We start from the raw sequence: 25,092 nt of genomic DNA, 5'->3' as shown, positions 1-25,092 counted from the left end.
ATATTTGAAATACTGTATGACCGTCAGGGTTGTGTTTGGCAGCCGTTTTAATTTCTATCTTAGTCTTTTGGATGAAAATATTTATTAGTTTTAGTCTCATTTTAGTCATTTCAAAATATGTTCGCCTTTGTCTAGTTTTAGTTGACAAAATATCATACAAATTTTGTCTAGTTTTAGTCGACAGTTACTCAAAATGTTTTTGTTTGTAAAATTCAAAAGTTTTAGTCCAAAAATAGATAATGGTTTCCAACAATTTCAAATGAACGTAGACATACGAGCACATATTGTCGTGTCTACAAGGACAACGCCAACTTTGTGATGATAATACACACTCAGCAGGAAAAGCAGTACATTATTTGCAATTAAACCTACCTAGAAGCCATGAACTGTATGTAAAAATAAAAAGTTGTCCAAGCATTTAAGAGAATGCTTGCCACGCTAAAGTTGATGCTAATGCTAACCGAAATGCTATGCTAATGCGACGAGTTACATTTAGTGAGTGATGATCACTCAGCTAAGACCTTTAAAGGCTAAAGAAACATTGCATATTCTCTCTTGCCAAGATCAGACAACAAATCTTACCATGTGTTTCCAATCAAGAAATATGAAGCGCATCCTACCTTGAAACACATCCTAAATTCAACTCAGCTCAGCATGAGCGACATGACCCAAACACTGCTACGATGCAAGCGTACAATTTGAAAACGTCACGCATTGTGAACATGTGACAGAAACTATGTCGCATTTTTGTCTCGTCGCATCAAACGAAAACTGGCAATGATCTCGTTATGTTACAGTTATCCAAGACACATTTTAGTTCGTCATCGTCACATCATTGTCATATGTTCGTCAATGAAATATTTTCGTCTTTGTTGACGAAAACAAAACTGCTGCTAATCCAACAGATTGGACGTCTGTTGCCGTCAATGGCAACCAACGAGTTAATACGAATTGACGTACGCACAAACAATTTATTCATCAGTCAATGGTTTTCAGGTTGAAGTGCTAAAGATTTTGAAAATGTTTGATTTTTTCACGGTAAAGGTTAAAAGCATTATTTTTGCTATGCTCCTCTTTCAGACGATGTCCTGAGGGGTTTACATGTCTGAAAGCCGGAAGGAACCCCAATTATGGTTACACCAGCTTTGACAGCTTTGGATGGGCCTTTCTCACCCTATTTCGTCTAATGACCCAAGACTTCTGGGAAAATCTCTACATGCTGGTAATATACAGGGTCATTTGTCGACTCAAAAAAAAAAAATACAGTAGCAATAAGAAGTTTAATCTCACATTTTGCCACAGCATTATTCCTACAGTTAATTCCCGAATTATTTTGAGGGTAAGAAGATTAAGGGGTGCCTAAGAAAGTGGCTTTCCACAATTTTGGACGAGAAGAACACTATAAATTTTGGATCGGTTGATTTCGAGAATTGTGATTATATCTCACAAGGTGGATATTGTAGGAATCTGACCTTTTAGCCAGATTGCCAGAATCACGCCAGCTGAACCGCCAGAACCATGCTAATCCAATTCTAATGACCCGACCCAGCCCGGCGGAACCCCTACAACCCGGCCAAAAGGCCAGATTCCGCGCGTTCACCTTAGTTTAAACTCCTTGAACTGACTCCGTTTTAAAAGCCGGAAAAAGGCTTTGAAACACAAGTTGACAATTTATTCCAAGTCAGCAGCAATCAGACAGCACAGAGAGACCCAGGCAAGGAGGCAAACTGGATCCAGGGTCACCATATCACAAGTCAACAAAAGATTGCCGAAAAAAAAAAGACAATGCTGTGTTCCGGAAGAAGGGTGTGTTTGGGTGTTGTTTAGGATTATTCTCTGTGTGGGTTGGGCAGGAGGGTTTTGGGCGTGTCAGGGCAACGAGAGTTGAGGATTTTGCCACCTCAGCGCCACGTGAGTGCCGAGTGTCTACTTCTCAGTTGTGGGTTCCCCGTTATCAGTTCCTTGTGGCTAGACAAGATGTCCCGCCATTTTTTCTGGACTGTCCAAAAGACCTGATTGCAGGATTTGGTGGTGCAGAGATGGGCTTGTAGATGTCTTGCCTATCACCTGCTTGTCAGGGTCAATCTTGCTCAGTCAAATGCATGACGCGCGTTGGGCTTCCGTGGTCAGAAGGGGACCTGTATCTGTTCTGCCCTTATCTGCCCGTTGTTTTGGCCCTGCAAATTCAAATTTTTTCAAGTCCAACTGTTCATAATATCAAATATATTCTGCTTGTTTTTCTTAAACTATGATATAAATGCTATTTATTTTATATCGGGTGTGTTAAAATAATACAAATAGTGAAACAGTAAATACGAGAAAATATACTATTCCCTTCATTATTAAGATATTTCAACCAAAGATATCTCAAAACACCTGGTAAAATGTTGTAATTTCTTAAAGCATATCTAGTGAAATTCTTCTCGTTCACTTTAAATTTTAACGGACATATGTTAATTTAGATCTTAAAAGTTCCTGTAAAGCAAAAATTTTCTGATTTTGACGCCTCACGCAGAAGAGTGCTATCAACAACCTTGCCAAAATTCAATGATTAAAGAAAAAAATCATCATAAATGGTGTACAGGTAGTCCGCGAGTTACGGCGTACCCGAGTTGCGTGATTTCGACTTTACGACGCCGGCTCCTCTTCTGCCATTTTGTCTCCTGTCATTTTTTTTGTTATGTAACAGTGTCTCATATGCCATGTTCCGCTTTTTTTTTTTTTACTTTGTTTGATTAATATGACGTATAATATTTATTTTTGGATTGTTATTTTGCGATTTAGGGGGTATTTAGGGGTACTTAAAGGGTTAGTTCCAACTTACATGGAAATTCGGGTTACGTCGCCAGCGTAGGAACTAAACTCAGGGACTACCTGTTGCCTACTGTCAATTTGTATAGTGTCACTTTCTCCCAAACATGGCTGTGTGTCTGTCAAAACTGCCACTTTTTCCTGCAACATTTCTATGCCTTACACGCCTGTATGTTTCAGAGCAAAAATCCAATTCTGAGCCAGAAAACACTGACCTAACTTGTGATCAATTTTTTCTTTCAGTCTACAGCAGAATGGCAAGTTAGCAATGTGGATCTGTCTAGCTGCTTGCATAATGGTGCTGGTATTAGCCACTTAAAGTCTCAATACACAAAAGCAAATATTTTGTACGTATTTAGTAAGTTGTATTTTGTAACAGATTTTCATCTATCGGTCAAGATGGTCACAGAAGATTAGCAGCTCATGTGTACTGTAATGGGCAAAGCATTTCGAAACATTTAATTTATGACTAGCTGTGAAGTGAAATAATGAGCTCTTAATTAATAAATAGCTCTTAATTTTTTACCTATAAGCTTTTTTTATTTGTCGCGTAACAGTGTCTCGTCCGCCATTTTCTGCTTATTTTTTTACTTTATTTTATTAATATGAGGATTAATACATGTTTTCGGATAGTTATTTTGAGATTTAGAGGGTATTTAGGGGTACTTAGAGGGTTAATTCCGGTTTACGTGAAAATTAGGGTTACATCGCCAGCGTAGGAACGGAACTCTTGCTTAACCCGGGGACTACCTGTAGCCTATTGTAAATTTGTGTTGTGTCACTTACCCCCAATATGGCTGTGTGTCTGTTAAAACTGCCAGTTTGTCCTGCAACATTTTTACGCCTAAATTTTTGAGAACCAGAGTCCAATTCTGAGCCATCATTCATTGCTACTTTTGTATTTTGTGTCAGACATTGCGAGCAGCAGGGAAGACGTACATGATCTTCTTTGTGCTGGTCATCTTTGTGGGCTCCTTCTATCTTGTCAACCTTATCTTGGCTGTGGTAGCCATGGCCTACGAGGAGCAGAACCAGGCCACTATTGAAGAGGCTGAGCAAAAGGAGGCTGAATTTAAGGCCATGATGGAGCAGCTCAAAAGGCAGCAGGACGAAACACAGGTCGGTATGGTTTCATTGAGGAGAAGTACGGTCGTTAACCCTTCCATGCATGAGTTACGATTTTTTTCTTTCTTGAAATTATTTATTACATTCATATAGGATTGGGGTCTTAAATTTATTTTAACTTACTTAAGCCCAGGGGCCAAATGCAGCCAACAAGATAATATTTTGCAGCCCCCATTGACATCCAATTGTAGTATTAGTGTTGCCCACACATATTTTGTGATGCGCAATTAAAAATAATATAGCTATCATTTTAAATAAAATTAATAAATTAATTGAATGATCTATTTTGAAGCCAGAAAAATCAATTAAAAATATAAAAGATTAAACAAATGCATATTAAAAAATATGAATAGTCTAAAGGAAATAAAATTAATAATAATTAAAAACAAAACAAAACTAAGAACTAATTAAAATGAAAAAGAAGAAAGAAATGTACTGTAAGTGTGGCCCATGTGTATTTTTCTATGGGAATTTTATGTTGTTTTTTTTAGTGATGTTTTGAAAATATCTTGTGACCTCACATAGGTTAATTCTTTGGTTGCCATTTAGGGCAATAGATGTCCAATCTATTTTAACTGAGATATGAAATGGGTTAGATTTTTTGTCACCAGTAGGTGTTTTCAATATAAATTTCTTCCTTTTATTAACTACCACAGCACATACTCTGTGACCTGTGCTGGCAATGAAAGAGTTCAAATAATGACACACATCGAATAGATTGTGACCACTGTCCCTGAAAGGGTCAATATGCATCATGTTTTGTTTCTGTTCAGGCTGCAGCCATGGTGACATCTGCAGGGACTGTATCCGAAGTGGGATTGGCCGATGAGGGAGGGGGTCATCTTTCCCGCAGCTCTTCGGAGGTCTCCAAACTGAGCTCTAAGAGTGCTAAGGAGCGTCGCAATCGCAAGAAAAAATGGCGTCAGAAAGAGCAGGAGAAAGAGAAGGGTGACAGCGAGAAGGTTGTCAAGTCGGAGTCTGATGACGGCAGCAAGAGAAGTACACTTCGTTTCCCGGGAAGCCGTCTGGGCAGGAAGACTTCAATCATGAACCAGGTACAATACTAATACCTACAGTTGTATGAAAAAATATCTGAACCTTTTGGAACTTCCCACATTTCTGCATAAAATCCCAATCAAATGTGATGTGATCTTTGTTAAAATCACACAGATGAAAAAAACTCTGGTTAAACTAAAAATGAGGATGGCATGCAAACAATGACAAAAGGGGGAAAAATAAGTAAGTGAAACCTCTGCCTAAGAAGACTTAAAGAGCAATTGAAACCATGTTTTACCAAATATTTTAAGTCATGTGTGTGCCCAATCACTGATGAGTGGTTTAAAGCTGCCCTGCCTACTATAAAACACACACCTGGTAAGAAATGTCTTGATGAGAAGCATTGTCTGCTTTGCATCGTGGCTCGGTCAAAAGAGCTGTCTGAAGACCTGCGATCAAGGATTGTTGATTTGTATAAAGCTGGGAAAGGATACAAAACCATCTCTAAAAGTCTGGATTTTCATTAATCGACAGTCAGAGAAGTTGTCTACTAGTAAAGAGAGTTTGGCACTGTTGCTTCTCTCCCAAGGATTGGCCATCCACCAAAGTAGACGCCAGGAGTTCAGCGCAGAATACTCAGAGAGGTTAAAAAGAACCCTGGAGTGTCTGCTAAAGACGTACAGAAATCACTGGCACAGTCCAATATCTTTGTGCACACATCAACTATATGTAAAACTATGGCCAAGAATGGTGTTCATGGGAGGACTCCACAGAGGAAGCCACTGCTGTCTAAAAAAAACATTGTTGCTCGTTTAATGTTCGCAAAAAGGCACTTGGACACTCCACAGAAGTTTTGGCGAAATATTTTGTGAACTGATGAAACCAAAGTTGAATTGATTTGGAGTAACACACGTCATGTATGGAGGAAAAATGGAACAGCTCACCAACATCAACACCTCATCCCCACCGTGGAGCATGGTGGACGGAGCATCATGATTTGGGGCTGTTTTGCTGCCTCAAGGCCTGGAACACTTGCAATCATAAATGGAAGAATGAACTCAAATGTTTATCAGGATGTTTTTCAGGAAAACTGAGGCTATCTGTCAGACAGTTGAAGCTAAAAAGAGGATGGTTGCTGCAACAAAACAATGATCCAAAACACAGAAGTAAATCAACTTCAGAATGATTTCAGAAGAACAAAATACACGTTATGGAGTGGCCAAGTCAAAGTCCAGACTTGAACCCCATTGAGATGCTTTGGCATGACCTAATTCATGCCAGACATCCCAAAAATCTGACTGAACTACAGCAGTTTTGTAGAGAAGAATGGGTCAAGATTAGTCCTGATGGATGTGCTAGACTGATCTGCAGCTACAGGAAGCGTCTGGTTGAAGTTATTGCTGCCAAACGAGGGGGGGGGGGGCAAACCCCCCCCCTTTTGTCATTGTTTGCATACTACCCTCATTAAAATATGAAAACCTATGAATGTGTGGGTGGTTTTAGTTAAAGCAGACAGTTTTTTCATCTGTGTGATTATGACAAATCACATTTGATGGTGATTTTATGCAGAAATGTGAGAAATTCCAAAGGGTTCAGATTCTTTTTCATACCACTTTATGTTGTCCAATCTATATCTGCCTGTTTTGCGCTCCCTTATTTGTTTTCACATGAAACTTTACTCACCCTCTTTCGCTAACACTAAGAACTCCTGCCTGTCTGTCTTTGTGTCCTACCCCAGTCACTACTGAGCATCCCGGGCTCACCCTTCATGTCACGCCACAACAGCCGCAGCAGCATCTTCAGCTTCAAAGGACGCTCCAAGGACATGGGATCTGAAAACGAGTTTGCCGACGACGAGCACAGTACAGTGGAGGAGAGTGAGGACCGCCGGGGTTCCCTGTTCATCCCTTTCCGCCGGAACAGCTACAGCGGCTACAGCCAAGGCTCGTCACGTATCCACCCGCTGGCGCCTCATTCAGGAGGGAAGAGGAACAGCACAGTGGACTGCAATGGCGTGGTGTCTCTCATCGGACCGGGGCCTGGCAGACGGCTTCTGCCTGAGGTGAAAATAGATAAGGCAGCCACTGATGACAGTGTAAGAACGTCCATGAGATACTAATACAGTTTAGGCATGATGGTAGCGGCCTCCGTCGCTGCAGCTTCTCCTTCACAACCTCCTTTCCCCTTGGCGATTGCTCCTCACTGCTAAATTCTGTAGTTTTCTTTTTATTCCTATTTCTTGTGAATCTAAGTACAATATATCTACCTGTGTTATTGTTTTATCTTATTAGGGCCCCTAAACTCATTGATGGCCCTTTTTGACAAGTTCTCAAAAATAAGAAGGCAAAAACCAACTAAGATCGTCTTCACAGTACATTGATTAATCACTAACATAGGTTACATGTTGGATCCCACCAATTGTTTGAGAGTTAGGCAGTTGCTTATTAGATTAAACTATATGTTATATGTAGGTACTGTAGCGCTGTACCGAGTCAAGACACACAGTTACACACTACTATTGCAACAAAAGGCTGAGTCTTTGTTCCTTCCTTATCAACTAAAATGATAAGCATGGTATGTTCGAATAATTTAAGCACATCTGACAGCGTAGAGCTTTGCGTTGAGAGCTATTGCAGCTTTAGTTAGTGTAGTGTTTCACTTAGCAGCTGAACAAACTAAAGGTGGCTGAGCTGTAAACACTGCCATCTCGTAAATGTGAATTATCGTAACTTCAACATCTACAGTGGGGCAAATAAGTATTTCGTTAACCACCAGTTGTGCAAGTTCTCCTACTTGAAAAGATTAGAGAGGCCTGTAATTGTCAACATGGGTAAACCTCAACCATGAGAGACAGAATGTGGAAAAAAAACAGAAAATCACATTGTTTGATTTTTAAAGACTTCATTTCCAAATTAGAGTGGAAAATAAGTATTTGGTCACCTACAAACAAGCAAGATTTCTGGCTGTCAAAGAGGTCAAACTTCTTCTAACGAGGTCTAACGAGGCTCCACTCCACTCGTTACCTGTATTAATGGCACCTGTTTTAACTCATTATCGGTATAAAAGACACCTGTCCGCAACCTCAGTCAGTCACACTCCAAACTCCACTATGGCCAAGACCAAAGAGCTGTCGAAGGACACCAGAGACAAAATTGTAGACCTGCACCAGCCTGGGAAGACTGAATCTGCAATAGGTAAAACGCATGGTGTAAAGAAATCAACTGTGGGAGCAATTATTGCAAAATGGAAGACATACAAGACCACTGATAATCTCCCTCGATCTGGGGCTCCATGCAAGATCTCACCCTGTGGTGTCAAAATGATAACAATAACGGTGAGGAAAAATCCCAGAACCACACGGGGGGACCTATTGAATGACCTACAGAGAGCTGGGACCAAAGTAACAAAGGCTACTATCAGTAACACAATGTGCCGTCAGGGACTCAAATCCTGCACTGCCAGACATGTCCCTCTGCTGAAGAAAGTACACGTCCAGGCCCGTCTGCGGTTTGCTAGAAAGCATTTAGATGATCCAGAAGAGGACTGGGAGAATGTGTTATGGTCAGATGAAACCAAAATACAACTTTTTGGTCGAAAAAAACATACCCACTGTGAAGCATGGGAGTGGAAACCTCATGCTTTGGGGCTGTTTTTCTGCAAAGGGACCAGGATGACTGATCTGTGTAAAGGAAAGAATGAATGGGGCCATGTATCGAGAAATTTTGAGTGAAAATCTCCTTCCATCAGCAAGGGCATCGAAGATGAGACGTGGCTGGGTCTTTCAGCATGACAATGATCCCAAACACACAGCCAGGGCATCAAAGGAGTGGCTTCGTAAGAAGCATTTCAACGTCCAGGAGTGGCCTAGCCAGTCTCCAGATCTCAACCCCATAGAAAATCTGTGGAGGGAGTTGAAAGTCCGTGTTGCCCAACGACAGCCCCAAAACATCACTGCTCTAGAGGAGATCTGCATGGAGGAATGGGCCAAAATGCCAGCAACAGTGTTTGAAAAGCTTATAAAGAGTTACCGAAAACGTTTGGCCACAGTTATTGCCAACAAAGGGTACATAACAAAGTATTGAGATGAACCTTTGGTATTGAGCAAATACTTATTTTCCACCATGATTTGCAAATACATTCTTTATAAATCAAACAATGTGATTTTCTGTTTTTTTTTTTTTCACATTCTGTCTCTCATGGTTGAGGTTTACCCATGTTGACAATTACAGGCCTCTGTAATGTTTTCAAGTGTGAGAACTTGCACAATTAGTGGTTGACTAAATAATTATTTACCCCACTGTACTGTATGTTAAATGAAGACCATAATGATTGATTAATTGTGTGCAGTTGGTTGTTGTCATTTTGGATGTTTTAAAACAGTTTGGGCAAAAATACTTTTAATTTTGAGTGTCAGGCTCTCTTAATTTAGTCTCAACTACTTTGCATCCAGAGAAGATGATGATCACATCAGCTCTGAGTTAATTGTTGTTTTTCCATACATTTTTTTTCAAGGAAAAGTAGTCAAATGCAAGTACACTTCATTAGCTGATTTGGTGTCATGGTAGTTCAATCTATCTCTCTTTTGAGCCCTACCTTCTTTCCCATCATGCTCTTGTTCCTTCAAAAGTTCCATTACATTTCCTTCAGTTGTCCACTGCTGCTGAACCACTGGATGGTGCAAGATGAATTCCGATTCTTTCCTCGATGAGAATATCCCTGCGCATTCTAGCTAGCATGATAAGCGCTCAGTTGTGTTGTCAAGCAACATACTTTTTTTCCTCTTTTTTTTTAACCTTTCTCCAGATGTAGCATGGTACAGCAACACAAAATGTCTTGAATTCTTCTGTTGACATGACCTGCATGCCATTGCATGTAGACTGTCATTATGTTATGCAAGTGTATGATAGCCTCAGGTTTGCTATTTGTTGAGGATTTTACTGACATCAGTGCTAAAAAGGTATCATTTGTAGGCACTTGAACAAGCTAGCTTGGATCTCTTTCTCCATTAAAGATTCGCCTGTAAGTCTTAGAAACACACAGACCTTCTCAATCAATCAATGCTCCTCAAACTTGTTATGGTAGTACAGACGCATCAGTATATATCTTTATTGTATTCGTATGTTTAAGTGGTTATGTGGGGAGGCACGTAAATATGGGGAGATTTGTCTCAAAATGTACATCTGAGATTCACATTTTTCACATTCACATATATACAGTACAGTGATCCCTAGTTTTTCGCGGTTAATGGGGACCAGAACCCACCGTGATAGGTGAAAAAACGCAAAGTAGCGCCCCCCCCCTCCAAAAAAAAAAGATTTTTTTTTCCCAATGTATTTATTCAGATTTCGCATTGGAAAGAGATACATATGTGAGACTTTTTTTTTTTTTATTACTTTTTTCCCCAAAGCATAGTTTTTTTTTTTTTTTTAATGTATGTATACTGTATATGTATAAATATAATAATTACGATAAGGTTTAAACATGTTACGGTCCCATGCCAATTTACACACAATGAAGTTTTGGCTTCCAAACATCTGTGGCAATATCAAAGCTTAACGTCTGTCAATCATCGTTTACTTTAATAAGCAACTCCAGTTCACTGCCTGACCAACAAAGAGCAGCAGGAGGGAGAGTAGGACTACGTGATCGGCTCAGGACAGCTTATCTGTATTTACTTGTTTATTTTTAAATTGGAAAAAAATCTGCGATGGTCTGAGGGCGCAAATTAGCAAGGGATCACTGCATCTTTGATTTTTGCGTGGTTTTACACAAATACTTCTACAATTTTCATGTTTTTGAGTCCCACAATTTTTGCTGTGACTTTCACGTCTATTTAAAATCCACTAATATTAATCAATTTTCAACACCGCTCATCCTTGTCTGGGTCACAGGGAACTGGAGCCTAGCCCAGCTGACTTCGGGCAAAAACAGACTAAACCCTTCACTGGTCGCTTTCGGTTGTAGAGTGCACACAGAAACGGACAAGCATTCATACTTACAATCACACCGCCACTGAGTGGGAATCGATTCCTTTGCTTCCTGTGCTGAAGTCAGACGAATATGCCATTACACCATTAGCGACATCCACAACTACAGTATATCAGAAAAACTAAAGTTGTACATGCATTTGTCATGACTTATTTGTGAATATTGATTTTATTTGTGAATTTTCGAAGTTGCGTTTGTCGAAAAGGAACCACGCACATTTATTTTTTATACACGTCAGGTAGTCAGTCAGATATTCACACAAGCACATCACACATGATTCAAGATTCGTGTGCGTGTCTTCCTTCATAATTTTGAGACAAATCTATTCGCATGTATAAAAGCTGTACACTAAACCACGTCCCTACATGTAAAAGTCCAACAATTCCTTGTAGAACCAATTTTTGGGGTCTGAATTCTCTAAAGATAATATGTTTCTTTTGTTTTGTTTTCTGATTGAAAGGAGCAGTAAAATTTCCTAAGAGTATGCAACCATCTACTGCTCCGGAGTGTGAAATAGGAACCGCTAGCTTGTTCAGATGCCTTACAAACTTGAACCTTCAGGCTCAGTAAACTTTAAACCAAGGTTAGGGTGAATATGAAGTAATCAAAAGGAAATGGTACACATTGGTATGCTCTGTAATTATGCCAACAAACAAATAGATGATATATGAAAGAAATTATTTTAAATATTTTGGGTCGAACCAAAGCTTTTGTGGCTCTGTCATAGACAAAGCACTTGTTGAGGGGCATCTATTTATAGCGTTAGAGCTTTTCTGTAGAAGTGTGCCTTATAAGTATGTGTTTTTATCATTTTTCTGAGTATAGACAACAGATGTGGAGATTAAGAAGAAGCATTCTGGCTCTCTTATGGTATCAGTGGATCAGCTCAACTCATCCTTTAAAGGAAAAGACCGGGCCAACAGTCAGATGAGCGTCGTCACAAACACGCTGTTAGAAGGTATAGTTATACAATGTGATGTTATTGCACAACTTTATTTTGCTTCATCGACTCACTGGCTAACAATGACAGCAATAGACGTCCAGTCCATCAGAACTGGTAGGGTCCCTCAAATTTCAAATGGATTGAACGTGTATCGCCGTCAACGACATCCAATAAATTAATGGTCAAATGAAGCCCAAAAAAACCCACATACAGTCATGTGAAAAATTAAGACACTTTATTAAATACTCAGTCTTTATTAAGAAATGTTCACATATCAATGTGTAATCTTGTTTTTATTTATCTCTGGAAAAGAAAGTGATTTAATTGCAGGTAAACAACAAAAAAATAACATTGTTTTACTCATCAAACCAAATTATTCAACGAAAATGCATATTCTAACTGAGGAAAAAGTTAGGACACCCTACCACCTAATAGCTAGTGTTACCCCCTTTGGCTAAAATAACTTCAGTGAGACACTTTTTCTAGCCATCTCCCAGTCTTTGACATCGGTCTGAAGAAAGTTTACCCCACTCCTCAACGCAGAATATTTTCAACAGTGACTGACTGTTAAAGTGAGAGAAAACAGCATTGGGAGATCAAAGGAGCTATCTGAGACCTTCAGAAAGAACATTGTAGACGCTTATGAGTCTTATAAGGGATCTCAAAAGATCTAAAAAAAATATAAAATCCACCATTCCACTGTCCAGAAAATAGTCTACAAGTGGAGAACCTTCAAAACAACTGCCAACATACCCAAGTCTGGCCGTCCAATAAAGTTCACCGCGAGAGCAGACCGCAAGATGCTAAAAGAAGTCTCCAAAAACCCTAAAATGTCATCACGGGACCTACAGCAGGTTCTTGCTACTGTTGATGTGAAAGTGCATGTCTCTACATTTAGAAAGAGACGACACAAATTTAGCATTCATGGGAGGTGTGGATGGAGGAAACTCTCCAAGAAGAACACGAAGGCCAGACCGAGGTTCGCCAGAGTGAATGTAAACAAAATCCAGGACTTCTGGAATAATGTTCTTTGGACAGATGAATCAAAATTTGAATTATTTGGACACCAGAACAGAGGACATGTTTGGCGTAAACTCCATTCAGCATTCCAGGAAAAGAACCTCATACCAACTGTGAATCGTGGAGGTGGAAGTGTCATGGTTTGGGGATGCTTTGCTGCAGCAGGACCTGGCCAGCTCACCATCATAGAATCCACCATGAATTCTATCATATATCAGCGGGTGCTTGAGGAACCTGTGAGATCATCTGTGAAAAAAAATAAAGCTGAAGCGAAACTGGACCCTGTAACATGACAATGACCCAAAAAGATACCAGTAAATCCAACATGGATTGGCTGAAAAAAAATTGAGAGTCCTGGAATTGCTGAGTCAAAGCCCAGATCGTAATCCCATTGAGATGCTGTGGGTTGACTTGAAACGGGCTGCACATGCAAGAAACCCCTCAAACATCTCACAGCTGAAAGTATTCAGTGTTGAGGAGTCAGGAAAACTTTGGTAACACTTTATAATAACTATCCGTTTTACTAGTTAATAGATCATTAGTAAACTGTTGATAAATGATTTATTGTTGATTTGTGAAGTATTTAAGTTTGTTAAGCATTTACAGGGTGTTCCAATATGGTTGACCCCATTCTAAATGCCCATGCTAGTTGATGGATCTTAATAAAACTATATACACTTTATGTTGAAGATCATAAGTTTTATTGGTTAAATATGCAAAGAAAAATACAAATATTTGTTGGTTCGATGGCAGATTTTCATAAATGTGCAACATGAGCTTTGCCTGAAAAATGCCTTTTCTTTTGAAGTGAACAGCATTTCTTAACCTGAAAAGATAGAAATGCCAAACATTACACACAAAAACTTGAAACATTTCTACACAAACTGTATTTCAGGTTAAGAACACCCTGTAAATGCTGATCAAACTCTTAACAAATATTTCACAAATCAACAATAAATCATTTATCAACAGTTTACTAATGATCTAGAAAAACGGATAGTTATTATAAAGTGTTACCAAAACTTTCTTGAGACCGATGTCAAAGACTGGTAGATGGCTACAAAAAGTGGCTCACTAAAGTTAAGGGCGGGGGGGTAACACTAGCTATTAGATGGCAGGTGTCCTAACTTTTTCCTCAGTTAGAATATGCATTTTTGTTGCTATATTTTGTTTAATGAGTAAAACTATGTTAATTTTTGTTGTTTACCTGCAATTAAATCACTTTCTTTTCCAGAAATAAAGAAAAAGATCAGAAATTGTTATGTTAACATTTCTTAATAAAGAACTGAATATTTAATGGGGTGTACTAATTTTTTCACATGACTGTAGCTCTTATAAAAATAAAAAAAAAGTCAATGTCCAATTTTTCAACCTTTGTACTTTTCTTTCTTCTTTTTAATTTCCCAGAATTTGAGGAATCTCAGAGGAAGTGCCCCCCTTGTTGGTACAAATTCGCCAACATTTTCCTAATCTGGGAGTGCCATCCGAATTGGCTCAAGATCAAGCACATAGTCTACTTGATAGTCATGGACCCATTTGTGGATTTGGCCATCACAATCTGTATTGTTCTCAACACCCTTTTCATGGCAATGGAGCACTATCCAATGACACCACATTTTGAAGAAGTCCTCTCTGTGGGCAATCTGGTGAGATGAATTAATGTTTCGTATTCCTTCTTGACCCTTATTGGCCCTTTGTCCAGTTAGAATAATATTGCAAGTTTACCCCTTCCACTCATGCGTCAATTTGGTATGTGCACTTAAGATTCCTCATACATACTGTACTGTATATAGGCCTTTGATGGCTCATTAAAGATTTAGTTCCATTTTAATGTAGCCAGTCCGCATGCTCTCCAACTCCTTCCTCATCACCCCCGCTCATGTCAGGCTTCAATTTCCGTTGTGTCTTGCTTACCTCAACTTCTGCTCAAATGTCTTTGTTATACACGAGCACTCAGTCTGCCACCTTGAAATAATGAGAAAATAAACAACATGTGCCTGACAAGCAGAATTTCTAGCAAATTACCACTACAATCTTCCTGTCACATACCAATGTCAAACAGCCTTCTTTGGCAATAGCACTCACTCAGTGTCAGTACAGGAAATTAGGTCATTGGCTTGGTAGATGATGGTGCAGTATGACTCATTGGGTGTTTTCTTCACCACTTGATTTTGTATTTAATGTAAATGTGATCAAGGTTTCGGAGTACAAATTTGTTCACCTGTGATTTTACTGACAATATTGTTAGATTGGTTTGGCTGTATGACTGTTAACATCCCAAACCGTTATAATCGGTACTCAGTTTTTCTACAGTGCATCGACAACAAATGCATATTACATAAGTAAACCAAACTGTACTGCAATGTGGAAACAGAAATCAATTCAAAATTAATGAGAGATAAAAGCAGGGTGAGTGAGTCAAATTCCAGGAACGGTGTCACAAAAGATGTATTGTTAAATCCAAATATAAAACTACCAGTTTTACTTTGAAGCTGTTAGGGAAATTCAACTTTGAACTCCAAGACAAGTGTTACCTCGATAGCTCAATTAGAGAAATGAATCAGACCAACCAAAGATTGCCTGCTTCGAAGACTTTATATTAGGGCTGTCAAAATTATCGTGTTAACTGGCGGTAATTAATTTTTTAAATTAATCACGTTAAAATATTTGACGCATTTAATGCACATGCCCCGCTCAAACAGATTAAAATGACAGCACATTGTAATGTCCACTTGTTACTTGTGTTTTTTGGTGTTTTGTCGCCCTCTGCTGGCGCTTGGGTGCGACTGATTTTATGGGTTTCAGCACCATGAGCAGTGTGTAATTATTGACATCAACAATGGCGAGCTACTAGTTTATTTTTTGATTGAAAATTTTATAAATTTTATTAAACCAAAACATTAAGAGGGGTTTTAATATAAAATTTATAACTTGTACTAACATTTATCTTTTAAGAACTACAAGTCTTTCTATCGCTTAAACAGAATGTTAATAATGTTAATGCCATCCTGTTGATTTATTGTTATAATAAACAAATACAGTACTTAAGTACAGTATGTTAAATGTATATATCCATCTTACGTCTTATCTTTCCATTCCAACAATAATTTACAGGAAAAATACGGCATACTTTATAGATTGGTTTGAATTCCGATTAATTACGATGAATTAATTTTTAAGCTGTGATTTACTCGATTAAAAATTTTAATCGTTTGACAGCCCTAATAAAAACTTGATATATCAAGGATACAATGGCGTGATCCGGCAAGGAGCCGTGAACACGCAAGAGTACAAAGAAGTACAATAGAGGCTGGACATTTATACTGTTGAAAGGGCGTTACCCAAGGATGCTTACTGTGAAACGATATCTATGAAAACGAAAGTGAAACTTAAGTATCAACTCTGGTGGTTTTCCACAGAAAAACATTGTGACTTACAACCTTGAGAAACTGGCCGTGGCTGGCACCAAAGGGAGTTAAAATCTGATAAGACAGTCAACAGAACCTCTTTGTATTATGTTCAAAGAAATACAACACACGAACCTGGATAAATAGTCTAACAAATGAATATAGTATCACGCCAGTTATGTGTTTTATAAGCATGAATAAAATTTCTTTCACAGAAGCAGTTTTGTTTTCGTCAATGATGACAACAACGAAAATATTTTGTCAACAAACACGTTTTTCATGACCTCGACAAGACGATAATGAGCTAAAAACGTGTTTTGGGAGATTAAAACATAACGAGATGATTGCCAGTTTTCGTCTGACGAGACGAGAACGAGACGAAAATGCGCAATAGTTTCTGTTACATGTTCACAACCTGTGACATTTATGTGTAGTTAGCCTGCATCGTAGCAGTGTCTGATTGTGTCACTCATGTGACGTTTTCCCTCACTCACTAGTGTGTCTTGTCCAGTCTCCATGCAGGCTTGCGCACAGTTAAGATGTTTTTTTTTTTTTTTTTTTTTAAATCTTAGCCAAAGAGAATACGCAATTTTGCTTTAGCTTTGAAAGCACAGGCGGAGTTTGACTTTTGTAGCAGGAGGGCAAAACATGTTGATGACCCCGAAACGCGGTGTCAGCAATAAAATTAACTTACAAGATAAATGCTCGGTTAGTAGCTTAGCCCATGCTTTTAAATACAAGCATCCCAGCTACGTGTGTGTGAGCGCGTGCGTTTTTCTGTGGAGAAGTAGACACCGATTTTTGCGTTCTGCGGAAATATGCAATTTAATGCAAAGTTTTTCCAGTCACTCACACTCTTGCGGAACAAATCCTAATGGTCGTAAGTATAAAAATGGCGGCAGGCAAAACAGGTGACTGCATCATTTTTGACTGAATATCCCAGCCAGGAATATTTATAATCATACATTGAAAATGAGGGTTTTCCCCCCATCATTTTTAGGGGAATTCTAAATCAGGCTGCTTAGGACAGCTGTGCTTATGGCCAGAGACATCGTCCATTAAATATGGTACACCCAGTTGTGGCTCGGCTGTACAATTAACGTCTTTAGTGGTACAAACTGAAACTCCACTTGCCAATTTAGCGGTGCTCTCCTGTACTTCATGGTCCGCATTTTTAATCCTTGGTTCTCGTTCGGTAACTGTTGTCGCTTTTGATAGGTTTGAAAAAATTACATATACATCTGGTTTCTTCCATTCTGAGGTGGTTTTGGCTAAGTAAATCAAATCACATGATTTGATTCGAAGTTACTAGTCACATGATCTGTTCGAAAATAAATTTTTACCCATTATAAAAATTTTTTTTTTGTTAATTTCATTCTTTTTTTTTTTTTTTTAATCTTCATTTGCTTCACAACTTTTATAGAGAACATTTTACCGGCAAAGTCAATTTTTAATTCATATGCTGTATTGGAAAGTCAATTACATGCAATGACATTTTCAGTCCCCCTAGTGGCCCCCTTAAAATCTGCGTATGCTTGAAAGGTCTGTGCTGAGTGATTATCACACACTAAATGTAACTTGTAGTGTTAGTGTAGCGTTCACGTTAGCATTAGGCTAATGCTAACGGCTAACTTCCTCTTAAACTGTCGGACAACATTTTTTTACATATAGTTCGTGGCATCTAGGTGGGTATAATTCATCAAAAATCATGTACTGTTTTCCTGCTGAGTGTGTACTATCACCAAGGTGGCGTTGTCCTTGTACTTACCTTGCCCTTATTTATTTTAGGAGTGAAATTGTAAAATTTTAAATACGAAAATATTTCTCGTAAACGTCGACTAAAACTAGACGAAATTAGTCTTGAGTTTTCCTCAACAAAAATGAAGAGAAGCACATTATGAGATGATTAAAATATGACTAAGACTAATATTTATTATTGTCCAAAAGACTAAGACGAAAATTAAAAGGGCTGCCAAAAACAACACTGCTTAGAAGCGATTCAACTGGGGTGTCCCTCACCTTCCTAATCTTCACTTCCACACTTTCATGCACTCCTAAATTGAACAATGCCCAACTTATAATGCGCCATTGTTTACGTTACCATCAGTATTTTGATGAAACTAGTATGACTCTCTCTATGGATCCCTAGGTTTTCACAGGCATCTTTGCTGGAGAGATGTTTGCCAAACTGGTAGCAATGGATCCCTACTACTACTTTCAGGAAGGATGGAATTGTTTTGATGGTTTTATAGTGTCGCTGAGTTTAGTGGAACTAGGACTCCAGGATGTGGAGGGTCTATCAGTGCTGCGGTCGTTCCGATTGGTAAGTGGAAGCCTCCTAATGTCACCCTTTTTCGAACCGTGTACAAAGAAAAACGTCAATTCCAAATATGAATCATGTTGATAAACACCGATCAATGATTTTGCCATCCCTTGTCTCTTGTAGTTGAGAGTGTTCAAACTGGCCAAATCATGGCCAACACTCAACATGTTGATCAAGATCATTGGTAATTCAGTGGGCGCTTTGGGTAATCTGACCCTGGTGCTGGCCATCATTGTCTTCATCTTCGCTGTGGTGGGCATGCAGCTGTTTGGCAAAAACTACAAGGACTGTGTGTGCAAGATCGCAGATAACTGTAAGCTGCCTCGCTGGCACATGCATGACTTCTTCCACTCCTTCCTGATTGTATTCAGAGTATTGTGTGGGGAGTGGATTGAGACCATGTGGGATTGTATGGAGGTAGCAGGACAGACAATGTGCCTCACGGTTTTCATGATGGTCATGGTCATTGGAAACTTGGTGGTAAGTAAAACCAAATTGAACAGGTAACATTGAGTAGAAGCTCTATAAAGAATGAAACCTAAAAAAGTTTCAATCATCCGTAGGTGTTGAACTTGTTCCTGGCTTTGCTGCTGAGCTCATTCAGCGCAGACAACCTCGCTGCCACAGATGACGATGGCGAGCCCAACAATCTTCAGCTCGCTGTTGCACGCATTAAGATCGGCATTGCCTGGATCAAGTCCCACGTTCGTCTCTTTGTTGCCACGGTGCTCAAGAAGGTATGCGTAGTATTAGAGAACCAAAATTTGCCCTCCACTGCATTCCCTGATTGTTTAGGATACTGATGATATAACATGGGTACGGTATAGACCCTTCCATTACGAAAGTAAGTGAAAATCTGTGAAATAGAAATACCTTGTATTAGAGTATGAAGCGAAGTGAACGTGCACTGTCAAAATTAACCTTAATCCAACAAAAGCAACCTTCTGTTTACTGTTTGGCTGTGATGTAGTGTTACAGGCATGGTCTTTCGTCCGTCTTTTAAAAGTGGTCTATCTTCACAAACCTGGCACAAACTCATGGTGGGGTCAATATCTTGTAAATTACTGTCAATGCGGGGCTATGCAGAGGTAGGTAATAACGCTTTACCTGTACGCCGTTACATTTACTTGAGTACCTTTTTGAGAAAAATGTACTTCTAAGAGTAGTTTTACTAAGCTATACTTTTAAAACACTACTCTTGCGCCGCTTCTTTGGGCTACACAAGAGTCGTTCCATTTTTCTTCTTTATTCTACATATAAGATTTATTTATTCTTTTTGCCAGCGATACCAAGAGTAGAGACGTGCCTGGTGTATTACCAGGGTAGCGCTACCGATTTCACCAATGAGACGTTGCAACAATAATCACATGACTCTATTATACCAATCAGACACAAACTTGCCGTTCTGTGATCACGCCAGCCTGTTCAATCATGTGGTGTGTTTAAAGCACCGTAAGAAATGAAGTATTTGATATAGAGCGCTGCTCTCAACATGACTCGAAAGCGCGGATTTTAACCTCTCTACCAGTTTTTATTTGGCACCGATTGACCATGGAAAACCGCAGATATGATCAAGGGCGTAGGTTTGGTCTCAATATTATAGGGACAATATAACAGCATAATCTGCATTTACACTTTTTTTTTGCCAGGGACGGGACATTAATAAGACCAAACAGATTGGGTGAACAGGGGTCAGGGCTTCATTTCGCACGAATATAAACCTAATCAATTTATAGGCTAAATGATCAATGCAAAATAAAACTGTATTGACTTATACTAACTTTTATGTGTATTGGTTCAGGTGATACACCATTCGATTCAAACCTTTGTTTTCAAAAATTACTAAAGAAACATTTTGAAAACTTCCAGAATTAACGTCTGGATTTGATTAGCAAATTTGAATTGCAATATTTGAACATAAATCATATTACCATAGGCTGCACATAAAAATATTTTGAAATAAAGTAATTTAAAAAATAAATAAATTTTTAATAAATGCCATCAGCCAATCAAATGTGCGTTTGAGGGGAAAAAATGGACCGGCAGATTCAGCAAGTGAAAAGGGGTCAATTTTAGTCTGAACATCATGAAATTAATTCATTTAATAACGGTAGGGTCAATTCTATTCTTACAACATATGGGAAGACAATATAAATGACCTATATAACTGAACTCATTATATAATGCAAATAAGGTTGCTTAAAAGTTGGTGGGGACAATTTGAGCATCCTGAAAAGTTGCTAGCGTTTTGTCCGTACCATCCCTATGCAAACCTACACCCTTGGATATTATCCTTTTAATTTCAAAATAGTAATTATGAAGGAAATTTTCACTATTCAAACTCGGAAGTATTTTCCCCACCAGAAGGCAGTCATGCTCTTTGGATGAATAATGCTTCATTTATGTATATATTTTTTTTCTCTAGTCAGAATTCAATGATTTTTTTTTTTTTTTTTTTGTATTTCTTTGGCTTCATGTGGTTATGTAATGGGTTATTGTACGGTATCATTATAACAATAGTCCAAACACATAACTTTGTGCTCAGAAAAAACTATACCATTGTTTAAAAAAAAAAAATCCAACAAAAATATAAGCAGTTATTCACAATGTTCCTCATGACTTAAGTATTCTTTTTACCCAAAAATTTTTTACTTGTACTTGAGTACATTTTTTTGGACGACTACTTTTACCTTTACTTGAGTAATATTCGTTGGGGAAAAAAACATCAATAAAAGCCAGGATTTCCACAAAGTGGCCACCCTTAGGCCATGTCTACATGTAGCAGGGTATCTCGCAAAAATGAATTTTTTCTACAGTTTGGCCTATCATCCACACGCAGATGCATATTTTGGGCATTAAAAATGAGGGTCTTTAAAAACCAAAATGAAGATTTGTAAATTCTGTGTTTGATGCGTTGTCATGTGCACATTAATAACTTGAGCTTAACGTATTGTAACGGTGAAAATGTCACAGCCTGCAACAAAAAATTTGTCATATATGCGACTAGAGGCGTGCGAAATTTCCGATTCTTAGATTATTCGCGATCCGGCCGTGGAAGATTCGAGAACGATTCCCAAACATCCAAATTCCGTTTATTGAATTATACCAGGTAAAGCGGAACTAAAACACAGTCAGCGCGGTCTTCGGGACGCAATGAGGAACGGACCGAGAGCAAATATCATGTTCAACTCTTGCCGCTAGATAAAAAAACAATAATACCTGACTGCGGCCGACAGCTGCTACAAATAATGCCCAGTTGCTAGTTGCTGCAAACATACGGCTATGGTAGATATCACATATATGTAGAACTAGATGCGAAATGACAGACGACTGTGGCGTTAGAACATGTATAGAGAACGAGATGCGAAATGACCCTCCAGTGTTTTAAAACTTTAACATGTCAAAAGTAGACAGAACGGAAATTATGGAATAACAGGAGCAATTTTAACAACTTTAACGGTTGTTTCACAACATTGAATTAATTGAATGTAGTTGAAAGCTGCTGTTACAGAATGGGGACTTGAGTTTTTTATTTACTGTTTTTCACTGTTGACTTGATACTGAAATATTAGTTTGGTTTAGCCTGAGAGGATTTTTGAACAATTTTGGAAGTAATGTACAAAACATTAAAAGCGGGGGAAGGGGGGAGTACATCAATAATTGATATATAATCGAATTGGAGCCTCTGAATCGCAATCGAATCGTTAAGTACCCCAAGATTCCCACCTCTATGTGCGACCCATGTTTACATTCAGGAATTGCGCTTACGCTCACAGAGGACTTGGAATTTCACAACATCACATATACATCGTGAATGTATTAAAGCTATATATAATGCACATATATAAATACATAAGCGGCCGCGCGGGATAGCGACCCGTGCTAACATGCTACCGGTTCACAAACATTTCCAAAGGCAAGGACTAAACAGACAAAATAAGGTTGTTGAACCATTTTACTTTTTGTCATTAACTCTGAGTTGGAATGCACACAAGAAATATGTAAAAAAATTAAAAAATACACATATATGCGGCTGAGTCTAGATGATATTTTTCCTTCAAATGAAATGGTGTGGACGTTGAGTTTTTTTCTTGACGGGTGGAGCAAAATACTCGTTTTTAAAAAGCCCTGCTGTGTGGACATGGCCTTAGTATGGACAAACATTTTGTCAACATTGGTACTATTGTAGCCGATCAAATGCGAGTATTCAAAATTCCCGCCCTTCCTCGTGACATCAGTAATATCCATCATCACATGCGCCTGTGTTTGAGTCTATCAGTGTTAGAATTGGGTATCATTTTAGTTTTATCTGATAACAGTTACTATTCGGTACATTTTAAAACGGTTCCGGTGCGTAAACAGTTCTTAAAACAATACTTTAAAAAAATAAAATATATGCAAAACTTTGTCAAAAAAACACTACCTTTTAATTTGCAGTGCCGAATTGAATCCAGTTTAAAATAAATCTTTCAAAGTTGTGAAAATTATTGAATGGGCTTTACTGTTGTCTTCATTCTATTGACAAGATCACTTTAAATTGAAGCAATGCAATACATCATATCGATACTATGAAATAATAAATGTCACACAAATGTAAACAATCCGCAAAGTGTTCATTTGAGGAGAAGAGCGCAACTTGCAAGCAATGTAAAAATGGATTGACTCTAACATTACTGCACACTTGTAAATGTAAACAAATGAAATATTCATACCACAAATGTGCTACATAACACTCATGACACTCATGAAAACAAAGGCGGAAGCCATGCGATTAAATCTGCAGAACAAGCTCGGGTTTTACAAATTAGCTACTCCAAAGCAACACTAGTGCACGACGGGGTAAAAAAAAAACAATAAAACCCACTAAAGCACCGAAATTTTCGTTTTTATTCAGTCCAGTTACCACCAATTGCTTCGGAACTGGTAGCAAATTGATACTGTGTTGGTATCCAACTCTAATTAGTGTTTATATACATGGTTATAACCAAGCCCGACGACGGGGGGTGGGGTGCAAACCAGGTATGTTGTCCCGGGCCTCAGGACCATAGGGGCCCCTGAGTGACCCTTAATTTATTTTACTTTACATTCACACAGGGGTCGCGTTAACCGAATATTTTCCGTCGTTGACCGGTTTTTTAAAACGGTGACGGAAAAAACTGAAGTCCATCTGTCATTTTGACAGGTTGCAATTCACACCCCAGACCACAGGGTGGCGAGTGAGCATATTAATTAGCTATTGTCTCTCTTAATGCATGACGTCGTTGGCCTTACTCGGAAAAATGTCAAGGCAACTGAGTGTCCGAACTAAGTCGTCTGTCCGAGGCAAAAGTCCAAAACCTCATGACAAAAGCCTCTGAAGGAATCCCACTAGAGACATTTGATTATGCACAAGCGGGCACGCAATTCAAGTCCATGCGCACCAGGAGGAAGACTGCGTTCAGGCCACAGCAGGTGAACTGTTAATTTCATTGTTCCAATTGTAGCCTACCTACTGGGGCCACAGTCAGCTGTTTTTGTCACTGCGGAGAAAAAGTTACATATTCATATGCTTGATGCTGATGGCACGGTGTGGATTCTGTTAAGCTTGTTCGGACAGAATATTGTAGCGTCACCAGGGTCTAGCGGCGGCACCGTGATTGACACATCAACGCGAGGTTCTTATTGGTGCACCCGGCATGCCAGCGCGTCATCCAATTGGTGGACTAGATTGCCGCCTGTGTATATAGTTGCCTCTTTTTCTTTGGGGGCGGAGTTGTTGTTTTGTTGGTGATGCTGGCGGTAAGCAGAGTAAAAAGAGGGAGAAAAATACCATGACTTCCGTGTCTAATTTTTCGCCGCCAAGCAAGCATTACAATATTAATTAAAAATGAATGAAAACTAAATACTATTGAATATGTCATCATTGTCATTTTAAAAATTTAAGTGACGGGTAAAAATAGATTATGACCGGATTTTTATGACCCTGTCAGTCAAAATGACAGACAACGAAAAAGTCTAGCGCAACCTCTGCATTCACATATTTCTTTTTTTATTTAAATCATTGTCCGATTAAATATTATGTTCTACTCGATATATACTTAAAAACTTTAACATATTACATATTTCAAATATATATTTTTTTCCTTTCTTTTTTTTGCACAACCCCCAGCCCCAATCCCCCACCCCCCACCCCTCCTGTGTCTTAGCAGAGAATGGTTTCACCCGCTCTGGCGCACTCAAGGCCACACTACGTACGTGCCCTGAAGCGGGAAATTAAAACCAGTCATTGTTATAAACTCTAAACATGGCGAGTCGTCATAAATCGGGTGCGCAGAAAAGAAAAAAGAAAAAGAGATAAAGATTATGGAGGTGAACGAGAAAAAAATGATGTTTTTAAAAGGGGGACAAGAAGCCAGAGAATTCGGGCTAGAGCTGGCTGCTGACGGTGATGATGGTAAATGAACAACAGCCGCTAACACTTTATGTTTACATTCGCGATC

The 25,092-nt window shown here is 38.8% G+C and overlaps 1 protein-coding gene across 3 annotated transcripts in view; it reads left to right on the top strand.

Annotated features, from left to right (window-relative positions):
* Window positions 1-25,092, top strand: part of LOC130921347 (sodium channel protein type 8 subunit alpha-like) — a 120,911-nt gene that overhangs the window by 57,723 nt on the left and 38,096 nt on the right. For all 3 annotated transcript variants that reach the window (XM_057845109.1, XM_057845110.1, XM_057845111.1), the window contains 9 exons: window positions 1,081-1,222; window positions 3,724-3,930; window positions 4,710-4,991; window positions 6,671-6,994; window positions 11,746-11,878; window positions 14,291-14,529; window positions 18,440-18,613; window positions 18,737-19,093; window positions 19,177-19,350. In XM_057845109.1, coding sequence (XP_057701092.1) covers window positions 1,081-1,222; window positions 3,724-3,930; window positions 4,710-4,991; window positions 6,671-6,994; window positions 11,746-11,878; window positions 14,291-14,529; window positions 18,440-18,613; window positions 18,737-19,093; window positions 19,177-19,350 — 2,032 coding nt within the window. The remainder of the gene's footprint in view (window positions 1-1,080; window positions 1,223-3,723; window positions 3,931-4,709; window positions 4,992-6,670; window positions 6,995-11,745; window positions 11,879-14,290; window positions 14,530-18,439; window positions 18,614-18,736; window positions 19,094-19,176; window positions 19,351-25,092) is intronic.

The sequence above is a fragment of the Corythoichthys intestinalis genome, chromosome 9 (assembly GCF_030265065.1).
Source record: "Corythoichthys intestinalis isolate RoL2023-P3 chromosome 9, ASM3026506v1, whole genome shotgun sequence".
In the NCBI taxonomy this organism is placed as follows: domain Eukaryota; kingdom Metazoa; phylum Chordata; class Actinopteri; order Syngnathiformes; family Syngnathidae; genus Corythoichthys; species Corythoichthys intestinalis.
This window is presented reverse-complemented; position numbering and strand designations above follow the sequence as displayed.